This window comes from Thyridium curvatum (assembly GCF_004353045.1).
Source record: "Thyridium curvatum strain D216 chromosome Unknown NODE_16_length_530760_cov_82.129700, whole genome shotgun sequence".
NCBI classification, from domain to species: Eukaryota; Fungi; Ascomycota; class Sordariomycetes; order Thyridiales; family Thyridiaceae; genus Thyridium; species Thyridium curvatum.
The window spans coordinates 160,161-174,189 of NW_022156771.1; the positions used below are offsets into that span (position 1 = coordinate 160,161).

The 14,029-nt window shown below is 55.9% G+C and overlaps 7 protein-coding genes across 7 annotated transcripts; 4 read left to right on the plus strand and 3 right to left on the minus strand.

The window, feature by feature from the left end:
- Positions 1 to 624: 624 nt before the first annotated feature.
- Positions 625 to 1,257, plus strand: E0L32_003601 (uncharacterized protein; the record flags this gene model as incomplete). The annotated part of the gene is made up of 2 exons (XM_031137920.1): positions 625 to 736; positions 806 to 1,257. The coding sequence occupies 2 exons, from the start codon at positions 625 to 627 to the stop codon at positions 1,255 to 1,257; spliced, it is 564 nt and encodes a 187-aa protein (XP_030998371.1).
- Positions 1,258 to 1,574: 317 nt separating this feature from the next.
- On the minus strand, positions 1,575 to 2,651 carry E0L32_003602 (uncharacterized protein; the record flags this gene model as incomplete). The annotated part of the gene is made up of 2 exons (XM_031137921.1): positions 1,575 to 2,465; positions 2,538 to 2,651. The coding sequence occupies 2 exons, from the start codon at positions 2,649 to 2,651 to the stop codon at positions 1,575 to 1,577; spliced, it is 1,005 nt and encodes a 334-aa protein (XP_030998372.1).
- Positions 2,652 to 3,598: 947 nt separating this feature from the next.
- Positions 3,599 to 5,761, minus strand: E0L32_003603 (uncharacterized protein; the record flags this gene model as incomplete). The annotated part of the gene is made up of 1 exon (XM_031137922.1): positions 3,599 to 5,761. One exon carries the CDS (start codon positions 5,759 to 5,761, stop codon positions 3,599 to 3,601), a length of 2,163 nt encoding a protein of 720 aa, XP_030998373.1.
- A 515-nt stretch (positions 5,762 to 6,276) lies between these two features.
- Positions 6,277 to 7,263, plus strand: E0L32_003604 (uncharacterized protein; the record flags this gene model as incomplete). The annotated part of the gene is made up of 3 exons (XM_031137923.1): positions 6,277 to 6,850; positions 6,917 to 6,948; positions 7,132 to 7,263. 3 exons carry the CDS (start codon positions 6,277 to 6,279, stop codon positions 7,261 to 7,263), a joined length of 738 nt encoding a protein of 245 aa, XP_030998374.1.
- Positions 7,264 to 7,594: 331 nt separating this feature from the next.
- On the plus strand, positions 7,595 to 8,619 carry E0L32_003605 (uncharacterized protein; the record flags this gene model as incomplete). The annotated part of the gene is made up of 2 exons (XM_031137924.1): positions 7,595 to 8,199; positions 8,298 to 8,619. The coding sequence occupies 2 exons, from the start codon at positions 7,595 to 7,597 to the stop codon at positions 8,617 to 8,619; spliced, it is 927 nt and encodes a 308-aa protein (XP_030998375.1).
- Positions 8,620 to 9,177: 558 nt separating this feature from the next.
- On the minus strand, positions 9,178 to 10,212 carry E0L32_003606 (uncharacterized protein; the record flags this gene model as incomplete). Its single annotated transcript, XM_031137925.1, has 5 exons — positions 9,178 to 9,294; positions 9,355 to 9,425; positions 9,482 to 9,723; positions 9,781 to 10,087; positions 10,152 to 10,212. 5 exons carry the CDS (start codon positions 10,210 to 10,212, stop codon positions 9,178 to 9,180), a joined length of 798 nt encoding a protein of 265 aa, XP_030998376.1.
- A 2,977-nt stretch (positions 10,213 to 13,189) lies between these two features.
- Positions 13,190 to 13,710, plus strand: E0L32_003607 (uncharacterized protein; the record flags this gene model as incomplete). Its single annotated transcript, XM_031137926.1, has 3 exons — positions 13,190 to 13,305; positions 13,453 to 13,584; positions 13,671 to 13,710. 3 exons carry the CDS (start codon positions 13,190 to 13,192, stop codon positions 13,708 to 13,710), a joined length of 288 nt encoding a protein of 95 aa, XP_030998377.1.
- Between the last annotated feature and the right edge of the window lie 319 nt (positions 13,711 to 14,029).

A 14,029-nucleotide genomic window follows, 5' to 3' on the forward strand; every position in this document is an offset into this window, starting at 1 on the left:
CACGTGGAGTGGAAGCTGAGAGGACGCAAGTACTGGTGGCCCGTGCGGGGTCCTATTTGAAACGGCTGGAAAACGGCGGGTGAATAGGTCGGTCCCAAATCTGAGCAAGAACGGTAGGACCGTAGGAGCTATCTAAAAAGACGGCCACCGCACGTTTGGGCAAGGATACCTAGGTATTGTGTGAGAGGCAGGAACATCAGTTGCGCGGTAAAATGAACGAGATTTTTACGAAGTGTTTCCTTTCGTGTGAGCTGAACTGATTTGAATGGCACTCAAAGCTCATGAAGACGGAGTCCGCACAGTTCAGAGCTTCAGACCCGCTGATTCCAGGTACATAGTGGACACCCACCCTCTAACGGTAAAGCTTCCCCCGGAATCGAGCACCAGGTGCGCCCGGGATACATGTCGTCATAGTCACGCTGTTGATCAGGCACTTTATGGGAAGAGGTGTCTCAAATGCACCACCATCAATCACCACGCACATTAACGCTCCTCTTCTGTCGTTATCACGCAACACCCAATCTCCAACTGCTTTGCTGCCATTTCCACCCTCTATCCAACTGACTGCACTCTTTCTCTTTGAAAGGAACCCGGACCAGCGAGGTCGAATCACAGCTGCCCATCATGACGACCTACATCCCCTCCCTCACAATCCCCTACTCCGTCTTCGCCAACCCGACGGCCTCCGTGCTGCTCCCCGTGGTCCTCGGAACAGCCGTCGGCTTCGGCACCAGGCGTAAGTCGGACCCCCAACCTCTTGCTTCGCCCCAAACCCAACCCATAACTAACAAAGACAACAAAACAGCCACCGAGCCCCAAAAGACCTACATGGCCCTCAAGCAGCCGCCCCTGCGGCCCCCGCCCGAGGTCTTCGGCCCCGTCTGGACCGTCCTCTACGGCCTGATGGGCTACGCCGCCTACCGCGCCGTCAACGCCGGCATGTCCCCGCTCAGCAGCGTCGACCACATCCGCATGACCAAGCACGGCGCCACGCTCTACACCATCCAGCTCGGGCTCAACCTCGCCTGGATGCCCCTCTTCTTCGTGCTCAAGCGGCCCATCGAGGCCACCGTCGACGCCGCCGCCCTGCTCGGCGTCAACGCCTACCTCGCCTACCTCTGGGGCTCCGTCGACAAGGTCGCCGGCTGGTGCATGGTCCCCTACCTCGGCTGGCTCGGCTTCGCCACCTACCTGTCCGCTGGCGCGGGCTACCTGAACAACTGGGACTTCAAGAACAAGGACGTCAAGTCCGCATGATCGGGTTCTGGTTTTGCGGTCTAGATGCCTCGTTCTGCGATGATCTGTGTGTTTGGGCGGGGTCGTTTAGCTGCGATCACTGTCATGCTGTATAATTGTAGCTTGCTATTCCCATGATCGGAATATAATCAAGTCAATAAACACAGATCTATCTATGACTTTTGTGACTCCCTGAATCTATGACTTAAGATAAAGAACCCCTAGAATGATGCTCCGAACGCCATACATGTCTGAATGCCTTCAAGCAGCGGCCCACTGGGCCGTCTATACAAGGTGCTTTTTGTTTTCGTCTTGCCCCTTTAAAGCAGCCTCTGAGCTCATGACAGAGGAACGTACTTCTTCAGGCCGTCATACACCATGAAAATGAACGCGGAGCTGGGTGCTGAGCGCATGACCGTGATCCCGCATCCGCGGTAGAAGCCCTTCAGCCCGGCCTGCTTCCAAAGAGCCCGCGCCTCGCTCAAAAATGTTCGGTTGAGAGACGAGTCGCCGATCGGCGTCGTCTGCATCCGCGACTTGACGGTGTCGGCGGGGAAGAAGAGGAAGTTGTACGACATGCCGGCAGAGGCGCCCGCCATAGCCTGCTGCCACAGCGGGAGATCGCCGTGCGTCGCCTTCTCTACCTGGGCAGGGGTCTTGGCATTGCGGATGTTGACTTCTCGAAACAGCGTCGAGCTCGTCTCCTTGCTGCCGAACCACGCAGCGCAGCCGCCCGCCTCACGGATCAGCGTGCCCATCTGGCCATGCCAGAAACCCCAAAGACCCTGGTGGCGCCAGATATCGCGGATCACCGGGATAGGCCTCAACGGCGCCTTCACTACGCCGGCCTCTGTCTCCGGCACCTGGATCTTGCACTTCACCAACTCGATCGGGGTGAGGATGAACGACGTAAACACTCCAGAGAATGCGCCCGTGAACCAGAGCGCCGAGAGGGGCAAGTGCTGGTCTCTCGGCACAAGTCCAGAGCCGTAGACCGTCTCGCGCCCGATGCGCTCAAAGAAAAAGAGGCTGCTGGTCTCGAGCGCCGCCCCGAAGAGCGGCGCCGATATGCCGCGGTACAGCCCCAAGACCCCATCTGCCTTGATCGACTGCTTGAAGCAGTCTAGAGGACCCGTGTATCGCAGGGGGAGGTGGTCGGGCTGGGACTGGAGACGGACTTTCACCGTGTCGAAGGGATACTCGATGTACTTGCCGACGATGCCAGCGACCTGGGGGCCAAGAGAAAAGGGTCAGTGAGAAAGATCTCAGAGCACGGACAAAAGTGCATCTGTTGTCCTTACCGATCCATAGACGATGTCTTCAACGGCTTCCATGACTGCAGAGGGTGGCTTGATGTCCAGAATCTCCGAAGCTGACACTGGGGCTTCGACTCTGGCTTGCGTGGTGGACGCCATTATATGCCCAGCAAAAGTCGAAGTCGCCAGGCCGCCCGAGTCAGCTCCTAACCGGGGGCTGTAGAGAGCTCAATCGGGGTGAGCAGCAGACGTGTCGTGTGTCGTGTGTTGTTGGTGGCGACGAGGTTGGTGACGGCGAGGGAGCGAAGGAGAGGGGTCACCACCCAACGATAGCCAGATCGAGACAGCGGTCGGTAATGGCGCGTGCCAGGATTATAGCAAGGTGTGGCCGAGCAAACGAGGTGACGACCTATGAGGGAATTGTTTGCTATGTCTATCACATGCAGGAGGGAGCCAACAGACAAGACGTCTCTGCAGCCTCCGTGACCGCTCCTTTGGTGATGGTCAGGATGGGTTTTCTCTCATAAAGGCGGGGCAAGATTGTGCCCATGCAGGTCGGTCACTCAAACTCGCCTGCACGCCAACAGCCACGCAGCCGACGAGAGCCCCAAGTTTGACGCCGGTAACTGAGGAGCGATAATTTCCAGGAGGGCGGAAAGCGGGTCAATCCATCGCCATCCGGCTCGAGAAAGCTCGTCAAGATTGGTCGAGCAGACTCTGCATGGGGGAGGCCTGGCCCTTTGTGTGGAAATAGCGCCGGGACTCGATAAAATTTGGCGGTGACTCTTTTTTCGCGCTTATCTTATCTGATCATCTTGCATGACCAGAACCCATACAAATCCCTGTCTGGGTTCGAAAGACCTCGGCCGTTGAACGGAAGCTCCACGAGGGGCAATCCACTCCAGTCTTCCGGTTCTTTGTAGGTGTCTAATAACAAGTCCCTCACACTGATGGCTGGGTGCAATTCTATAAAGTACTTGAGACGGGGTGATGGACCGTCCAGCTCACGACCTGGAAGCATTAGGAGATACAATTATGAACGTGCATTCGCATTCAAGGTATCATTCACCAAGCTGCCTAACAGATAATCATGGCTCCTCAAGGCTCTAATTCCACCCGGCCTTGCTGCCGAAACCACCGCCGCTCTCCTCATTCTTTCTACCTCTCGTAGGCTTATTCTGCGCCGCCTCGTGCCTCCTCAACTCATCTGGCAGCTTCGAAATCGAGCTCTTTGAGATCATCTGCTTCAGATCGTACAGCACATCCGTGTCCTCGTTTCCTAAGAAGGTAATCGCCACACCGCTCTTGCCAGCACGACCCGTGCGGCCGATTCTGTGCGTGTAGCTGTCGATATTGGTGGCCATGTTGAAGTTGACGACCAGCGAGACGTCGGGAACATCGATACCTCTTCCGGCCAAATCCGTAGCCACAAGGATGTCTGTCTGCCCGTTCCGCACCGATGCCAGTGCTGCCTCACGCTGCTCCTGTGTCTTGCTACCGTGGAGAGTGACGACTGAGAAACCCATGCCCTTGATGTCCTTGGCGACAGTGTCGCAGTTGCGTTTGATGTTGACGAACACGATGATAGGCGGCGCGAAATGGCCAGAGTGGAGGATCTCACGCAGACGCTTCTTGCGTCTATCTTCGCCCGAGATAAACTCGACGCGTTGCTCGACAGTCTCGACAGCTTCGCCAACGTTGCCAATAGTCACGATGGCCGGCCTTCGGAGATACCGCTTTGCAATCTTCTCGACGAGCGGGGGCATAGTCGCCGTGTACATCATTGTCTGGCGGTACCGGTTCTTCCCTCCCAAGTATCGGGTCATGGCCTGCGCATCCTCGGCATCCTCTGTGTCGGGCTTCTCGTTTGAGACGGGAAGAGCGTCCAAGATCTTGTTGAGAGAGTCCTCGAAACCAAGGTCAATCATACGATCTGCTTCATCCATGATGATGTAGCAGCACTGTGACAGAACAAGCAGGCGCCTTTCGATACAATCCACCAACCGACCAGGCGTCGCCACAATGATTTCAGCTCCGTTCCGCAACGCGAAAGCCTGTTCCTCGATGGAGTGGCCACCCACAATACTGACGACAGTATAGCCGAACGGCGTAGCAAATTTCCTAGCTTCGGCCTCGATCTGCTGGGCCAGTTCTCGAGTCGGTGCAAGAATCAGTGCGTAGGGACCGTCGGCTTTGGTGTACTCGTCTAGTGGTGGTAGCTCCTTGATATAGACAAGCAGAGGCAGCAAGAACGCAGCCGTTTTACCGGAACCAGTGACAGCGACACCGATCAGATCGCGACCCTGTAGAGCGATAGGAATGGCGGCACGCTGAATGGGGGTAGGCTCTTCGTAACCAACTTGCTCGACGACATCCAATAGTCTCGGCGGCAGCGCCGATTCTCGCCATTTCCGCATGGGATTAGGTATACTGCCGCCCTTGGTAGCGATGCCGAAGTTCTCCTTGAAGATACGCCAGTCACGCTCGCGCATCTCGTCCAGAGTCTTTTCCGACCAATGTTTGTGCATGGCCCCACGCATCCGTCGCTCCTTGCCTCGCCGAAACTCCTCCAATAGCTGTCGGGCTCGCTCCTTTCCATGTTCAGGATCCCGCTCCTCGATGAGGCGCGCCTGTCGACGGATCTTCTCCTCCTCCGCGTCCTCGCTATAGCTCGAGGTTTGAACGACTGGAGCGACGGGCGAGGCGTAGAACGAGTCGGTGGTGTCGTCGTCGGGGTTCCAGTCGAAATTAAACTTGTTGCCCGCATTGCGGCTGCGCTTCTTCTTGGCGGAGAACTTGCTTTGGTTGACATCGGGGCCCATGTATCTTGCGCGAATGAGTTCTGCCTCCTCATCCTCGGCAGATCGCTTCACACCCCTGGGGGCGGAGCGGTTGTTTGTGCCGTTGCTGTTTGCGCCGTTGGCAGGGCCATCGTGTCTCATAGCCCTCGGCGCGGTGGGAGCCCGTCCGCGATCGTCGCGGCTGTCGCGATTGTCCCAACCACCTCGCCCGTCTCGCCCGTCTCGCCCGTTTCGCCCGTCTCGAACATCTCGAAAGTCTCGCCCATCTCGCCCATCGCGACTGTCACGGCCCCGATCATCGCGAGGTTGATCTCGACGCTGTTGCTCCTCTTGCAGCTGCTTCTCTTTCTCCTTCTTCTCGGCTTCTAGCTTTTCTCTTTGCTTCCTTGGAATGAACTTTGGCTTGGCAGCGGCGGCAGCTGCCTCGCGCTTCTTCTTTAGAAGCTCCTCGAGGTCGAGAGGAGCCATGATGGTTGTTGTAACGGTAGTGTTCGAGAGTGTGTTGATCGCAGAAGAGAGCACTGAATGGGGCTCTCGTCCAGGCGACAGATAAAGGCTTATCGGGACAAGTCTGGAACGCATCCCAGAACAGCACAGAACCTTCTATTTGTCAACTCAGATTTATGCCACGGTCTATACGTCAAAATCACGAGAGTGGTCAAGATTCTTAGAAATCGTCAACCAGAGAATTAGTCCCTCTTTCGGAAATTTTCGAAAATTTCCTCAATTGCCGGAAAATGAGTCCGTAGAGAGAGAATCCCACAACCTCAGCTTCCAAGCCCGGCGACAAGGTTAGACATGGACCCACCTAAATTTTCCCCAAGTCTCCCAATCGACTGACCCAGAGATCAACCATCTCGAAGTCTCCCGAATCCAAGCAAAACCTCACCCCGATCCCATCCCTACGAGATCCCCTTCTTCTCGAAACACACCCGCAAACAGGCCAGCACCCACACGAGCCGGGACGGGTGTGCACGCCAATCATGGCCGCGACAAGCAGCAGCGCGCACTTCATCCAGCTGGCCAAGGCCCTGCCGCCGCGGCTCCAGCAGTTCCTCGCGCGGTACCCCCCGGCCACGATCCTGCCCGCCAGCAGCGCCGCCGCCGAGGAGGGGGCCACGCCCTCGAACCCGCGGGTCACTGGCTACCAGCAGGACCGGCCGAACCCCTTCCTGCCGATGCGCCACCCTGTCACGGGCAAGTGGCACGACCCCGTGTATTCGCTGAGGAGGCAGGCCGAGCTGGTCAAGCTGGCGCGCGAGCACGGCGTCGAGGAGCTGCTGCCCCCGACGCCCAAGGGCACCGAGGAGAGGCTGCGGAGGAGAGTCGAGTTCGGCCTGCGGGTCAAGGGTACCGGCGTTGGGCAACAGGTCAAGGGTCACGCGCACGAGAGGCAGATGGTTGCAAAGTACGTATCACCTCAGGGAGGAGGAGAGCAGACACCTGCTGGATATTTATATGAGAGAAACGAGGCTAACGACTGGACTTTTGCACAGGATGGAGAAGAGGAGAGAAGCCATGCTCAACATGCCGAAGCTCATCAAGGAATGGAAGCAGGTAAGTCATGGAATCAAGGCTTGTCTCCCGCGATTGCCCGGTGGCTAACACCATTGATCTTGATAGGTTGGAAAGAAGAACTGGACCAGATTCCCCAGGTAATGCGAGAGCGGCTAGGTGGCTGGATCAATGGACTCAGATGCTGTACATATATCATATATCACACCCTGTACCAACAATGTGTACCACAATTCGAATACAAATTCCTGAACATGACGTGGCCTTCTTCCGTCTCAAGCCCACTAAAGTAACCATGAGAACTTTGCTGAATTTGACTATAGTCAATACATCTAGGCTTAGGAAAGGCTAGTACATCTCAGGAGCATAATATGGCATGCTATGTGACCCTACAATTTGCGAACTCGGTCATGGTCGACGGCGATCTTGGACCACCACGTTCTCCCGGATCTTGAAGTAATCCCTCGGGAATTCCACCTCCTTTAAGACAACTCTATGATCAGTAAACAAGAACACGGGAATTCTTAGTCCTACCCAATTCGCATGACCGCAAACGTCAAACACAAACCCCAAAGTTGGCGATACCCTCATCAAGCACGCCCCACACGTGACACTTAAAACTTACAACCTTTCATAAAATTTCATGTCAACTTATAAATCCTCAAATACTCTGACGCAACACCGCCTTTCCGTCCTAGCAAGGACACACTCTCCCCTTTGCGAAGGGGGCACATTTGCCCAAGGCTCCCAAGCAGGTCTCCAAAAAAAAATACACATACACAAAAAATGGCGGTCCCGGCCACCGCCGCCCCGGAGCCCGGCCAGCCAACCCACTACGAGATCCTAGACCTGCCGCAGCCCTTCCTCGCCTCCCAGCGCGACCCGGCGCCCCTCGTCCGCCGCGCCTACCGCCGCGCCCTCCTGCGGCACCACCCGGACAAGGCCGCCATCCTCACCACCACTGCCAGCACCACCAGCACCACCACCAGCACCACCAGCACCACCAGCAGCCTGACGATAGACCAGATCTCCGCCGCCTTCGCCGTCCTCTCGGACCCCGCGGCCCGGGCCTCGTACGACCGCGCCCTCAAGCTCGCCCGCCCGCCGCACCAGCCGCCCGGGTGGCAGCGGCAGCAGGGCGGCGACGGCCCCGGCCCCGGCCCCGGCGGCAGCAGCAGCTCCTTCCAGACGGGCGTCGAGAGCGTCGACCTCGACGACCTCGGGTTCGACGAGGAAGACTCGGTGTGGTACCGCGGCTGCCGGTGCGGCAACGACCGGGGCTTCGCCCTCGGCGAGCCGGACCTCGAGTCGGCCGCCGAGGACGGCGAGCTGCTCGTCGGCTGCCTGGACTGCAGCCTGTGGCTCCGGGTGCACTTTGCCGTCGTCGAGGAGTGAGTGAGACGAGAGAATGGAGGAGTAACCAGCAGTCTTTTTTTTTTTGGAGGCCTCAGAGGTATTTTATACCTCCGCATCGGTCTCCAACCACCAGGACTGCAGCAGGCGGCTCCCAAAAAGAGTCTTTCCCGGCGGTGGTCCTTTCAGGACTGAAAGCCGCCCACATGAAGGGTGCTGCAGAATGGTTGAGTAGCTACGAAGACTGGACTAGTACCGCGGTCGCAAGGACAACACGGCGCACAGCGGATGCCAACATCACTGCCGTCCCATTCTGCTTTATGCAGCCTGTCCGCCAGAGAAGTCCGGCATGTACATATCAGCGCGAGCAAGTTACAGCTTGGGACGCTTTATCTACTACGGCATGCCGTACCGTCCCCAGCTCTATGGTCACCTTGAGAAACACCTTCATGACATGAAAGAGGGCTAGGGCCGCCTGGCCGTCCTGAGCTTACGTTGACACCGCGGCTCTCGTATCATCCCGGTTATGTGATGTTTCTCTCATCGCAACACTCCGAGACACAATCCGGGATAGAATCTAGCGTATAGGGCACTCATGTCTACCTAGTTGAATGAGAAATACACACACAAGTAATACATTAGAGTTGCCCCCTAACAGACAGAAAATTGACGACATGATCAATCACTTCAGGGCAAAGGACAACCCAGCCCGTGCCAGTGGTATCTCGAGAGGGAAAAGTTCACGAAGGAAAAGAAGAATTTTTATTGTCCAGACGATTCAGCCTTCTGCGCATTAGAGTCTAAAAATCAAGCAATCTGAGGAAATCAGAGTCCAAGATGCCCGTTGGTCTTTTAGCCCCCATTTGCCGATTAGGAAAAAGTCGTCAAAAATCGTTGTGTTCGCATAAACATGCAGAGTCTTGAAGAGTTCGACCAGTCCACACTCCATAGACACCATTTCCACCGGGGATACCCACCAAAGAAGCAACCGGTTACGATACCAGGGAATGCATTTCTTACTCGGCAGCCTTGGCCTCCTCTGCGGCCGGCTCGGCGGCCTTGGCCTCCTCCTGAGGAGCGGCCTCGGCGTTACCGCCCGCAGGGGGCTCAGCCTCTGATGAGGTCCACAGGGTCTAGATTGCGAGATTAGCATCACATAGGAGGGAAGCGACAGGGTCCCGGACGAAACTTACCAGGTTGTCACGGAGGAGCTGCATGATGAGGGTAGAGTCCTTGTAGCTCTCCTCGCTCAGCGTGTCGAGCTCTGTGACGGAGTGTGTTAGCAGCGTTACCATGAACATGTATCTGCACAGTACTAACCGGCAATGGCATCGTCAAAGGCCTGCTTGGCAAGGTGGCAAGCCTGGTCGGGCGAGTTGAGAATCTCGTAGTAGAAGACGGAGAAGTTCAAGGCGAGACCAAGGCGGATGGGGTGGGTAGGAGGGAGCTCGGTCTGGGCAACCTCGGTGGCAGCCTTGTAAGCCTCAAGAGACTTGTCGGCAGAGTCCTTGCGCTTGTCGCCAACGGCGAACTCGGCGAGGTAGCGGTGGTAGTCACCCTTCCTGTGGCAGATATTAGGATACAACATCATCAGACAATCGAGTCATCATTCAACGTACATCTTGTGGTAGAAGACCTTGGACTCGCCGCTCTTGGCCGAGGGGATCAGGTGCTTGTCGAGGACCTCGAGGATGTCCTCGCAGATCTTGGCGAGCTCGGCCTCGATCTTGTTGCGGTACTCCTTGATGAGGGTAACCTGGGTAGAGTTGCCCTTGGACTCCTCCTTCTGCTCGATGGAGGTGACGATTCTCCAGGAAGCACGGCGAGCACCAATGACGTTCTTGTAGGCGACGGACAGAAGGTTTCGCTCCTCGACGGTCAGATCCCGGTCCTCGGAAGCGACGATCTTCATGTTCTCAACCATCTCTGCAGACGGCTCGCGATTAGCTCGGGCCATCAGAAAAAGATGGCGGCGCCGTCAATTACGTACCCTCGTAGCGCTCAGCCTGCTCGGCAAGCTTGGCCAAATAGACAGCATCTTCGTGACCCATTTTGAGTATGTTGATCTGTTATCGCGGAAAGACGGTCAGCAAAATCCGGGGGTGGCCTCAGCTCATGTCAAAGTGACACAGAATCTGAGCGAGATGAGGGAATTGCAGTGATCAAAGGAAAACTAGTGATCGCAAAAGGGATATCAAGACTGCATTGAGATCTCTCGAGGGCTATCCGAGCCGCGGGCGGGATTGCGCCTCGTTGACTTCATGACTAAAAAGGAGGCTCCCCCGCTCAGCTCACGGTGGGGTCGCGCATCGCCAGACGGGCTAGCAACGACCATGAAGCTATCCAGAGTCAAGTCAAGGCGAGGCGGATGGGTGATTGGGATGGGCAGGCTGATCCGAGATGATCGAGAAAGCCAGACGAGGTTGAGGGCCGAGGGGAGGGGGAGAGCCGGCAAGGAGGCGATGACGACAGTTGGTGAGGCAGGACAGGGCAGGGCATGAAGAGAGGACGTACCGAGTGCGATCTTGGTGTTGGAAAGTCGGGAATCGAGAGAAGGGGATTCGGCTGATGAAATGCAAGCGAACAACCCGGAGCAGGAGATGCTGGGCAAGTTGTTTATTGCGAAAAGTGAGGATGGGGGGTATTTGGGTATTGTTGTTGTTGTGGCTTCGGTGATGAATTAGTGGAAAAGGTAGGAAACAAGTAGAAGTCGCGGATTGGGGAAGTTGTTGGATTTTTGGCTCAGGTGGCCCAGGTGGTGCAGGTGGTGCAGGTGGTGCAGGGGATCCGTAAAGGTGAGAGGTGGCTGTTTTGGGCGGGCTAGAGCAGAGAGGCAGAGTGGCAGAGAGGCAAGGCAGGCAGAGCCAGGAAGGGCCAGGAAGGGGCCAATTTCAAGGCGCGAAATTGCACTCAACCCAAGGGACCCAAGGGAAGGGGAATGAATGGGAATGGGAGCAGCACAGAACAGAGAGAGAGAGAGGGGGGGGCCAAAGGAGGGGGGCGCGAATAGTGGATGAGAAACCGCTTTCTATTGGGGGGGGGGGGGGGTGACCACCAGGGAGGTAGGTAGGTACCTAACCTCTCTAATCAGCTCGGGTCCAGTAAGTACCAGCCAGACGCAGCAGAGCAGAGATTGTGCACTACAGGTACCTAGCTGGACCTCTGTCGACCACAGCACAGCCCAGCCCAGCTCTCGGACAAAACAAGGGAAACAAGGGAAACAAAGGGCGCCAAACACCACGAACCGGAGGGCCGCCTTTTCATGCCAATCCCTACCTACACGCATACACGCATACAAACGCTCTCCTTTCTATGTACCGGAGGTAAGGCGACGCGGGTCAAAAGGGCTGTGCATCTGACATCCGAATTCCTCCTACCCCATTCCCACCCTCAAGTGCATTTTCCTTTTTGCACTCGTTCTCCCTTTTACCCAAGAACAAAGCGCAAAGCACCCGAGATCTTCTAGCTGAGCTGGCGGTCTATGAAACACACCCTGACTAGTGGGGTACTTCTGACCCACCCTTTCTTCAGGTCCTTTCTCCCCTACAACGGCCCTGGGGGGGACCAGACCGTTCCCGGGCACAAAGTACCGACACGTGACTGGCAATGCCCTAAAGGGGAAAAGCATAGGTCAAACCAAGGTGATTTCTGGGCAGGGTCGTTGCTACTGCTACCCCTCCTCGAGCGCGCCGGAACCGTGCTCTCGAGGGAAAATCCAAACAGGATAACGTCACTCTTGGACCCAACAAATGTCCACATGGCTCCGGCTGCTCGTGACTTGCATTGCAAGATTGTGATCGTTGGAGAGACGAGCCCTACGTCAGAGCTGGATAGCCTCGGGGCCATGCGACGTTAGATTGTCACAGGCTTGCGCGAGATTGACTCATTACTAAGGAATTGCAGAGAGCTGTTCCCTTTCTCTGGGTCCGTATGAACATCGCTGGTCGGGCGATTCTCTGAGGCGTCTCAACTATCGAGTTTCATTATGCGGGTCTTTATTTTGCCCTGTGCTGTCTGGACCGAGTTCCCAGGGATGCCGTACCAGCTTTTGGAATGCCATCCTCGATAGCTTCAAGGGCAAAAAACGGCCCAGCCAATACATTGAGTGAGGAGCGATCCAAGTAAACATGATGCTATGGCAATGGATTACTGATGCTCGCGTTCCTGAACAAAGCTGCTCACTGGGAACATACAAAACCACCGAGCAGTCGTCTCTGGGTCCCCAACTCTGCGTGTTGGATGTCTATTGGAAAGATAAAAACCTATTCTTAGGGTAAAGCGAAGCTATCTAGATCCGAATTGCAGGGTCACTGGCAAGTACTTGTATTGGGTTATTTATTGACGTGACTCGATCATCGCATCGTTGCTTTGGAGAATTCATCGTCGGTGTGTCGGTGTGTCGAGAGTCGCAACATAGCCAGCCCTCATCGCCGTCCGTCAAGATGCACTTGTAGAGCCAAACCTGTCGACAGTAACTCCTCGAGGGTGGTCCTCTTGGTTCGACACTGCCGTCTACCCATTGTTGGCCTGAGGCCTTGAGAAATGACAATCACGTTGTTGAGTGCATGGTGTTGCAACAGGGTATGTCCAAGCCAAGTACTTAAAGAGGCCATTCAATGTTCTGAGCCTTCAATGTTCTCCACTCCCGGTTATCCGTCATCAGCCGAACGCCAGGCAAGGTTAGCCAGTAGCCTTGGAGATCCGTAGCTTGCCCAGAGCTCCAAATCGCTCGCTTCGGCCAGCAACCTAGAGATTCTTTCCTGCGACGACCGCATCATCAGACCATCCATCTTTAACTCCCACCACCAAACCCCGGATCAACCAATTGAACCCCCAAAGGTATTTTTCGCCCCTACCACCGCCGCATCCCCCTCCGTCCTCCCCCAGATTCAAAAGGATTAACGACGTCAATCTCCTTGGGGCCCCCTCCAATCGCTACCATACCCTTTTGCTAACCTGTCGGATCGTATTTAAACACAGCAACCCTTCTTCCTCCTCCTCCCACCATCCTACACAAACCTATCCAACATGCTCCGCCAAAGCATCACCAAGGTCGCCCGCCCGTCCACCAGGACCTTTTCCGTCTCCGCCTTCCGCATGGCCGAGGGCGACACCGGCGGCATGCCCAAGGGCCTCTCCCAGGCGTAAGTGGAGTCCGACATCTCTTTTGTTTTTTTTTCTTCTTGGAGGAGGCCTCGGCGGCATCACAACCAAAGACCTTCATGACATCTCTCGCTTTCGGAGAAACACGAACCATGACTGACTTGCGACTGGGGTGGACCCCACTACAGTGACGCTTTCCAGAAGCGCGAGAAGGCCAACGAGGACTACGCCATCCGCATGCGCGAGAAGGAGAAGCTCATGGAGCTCAAGAAGAAGCTCGCCGAGCAGCAGGCTCACCTGAAGCAGCTCTCCGACCACATGTGCGTTTCTTCCCCCCTTTTTGCAGGGCCGCCACAGAGTCTCTGCCAATTTCGCCCGGCAAAGAGATACTGACACTCTAAACTAGTGACGAGATCACCAAGGACCAGGGCGGCGAGCACAACTAGGAGACCTGCTCCGATTGCAAGTGCGGGTAGGATATCAGTCGAGATCAGAGAGTCAATACACACAAGCATTAGGTTTTTGAGACTGGCAATTTGTGGACGGAACTTCGAATTGCGTTGATCCGAAAGAACGAAAAACAACTCGATGTTTCTTTTTTGTTTTTCATAGTCCTCTGAGAGATCATGACTGCGCGGACTCCGCCATAGAACCAATCCCCCTCAAAATGTGTCTACCTAGTTGTACATTTACATATGCATTAGCACGCTGAGTGCATTCTGTATCCCGCCCTTTATCCGCTGAACATCCACCGTGATGCAAATC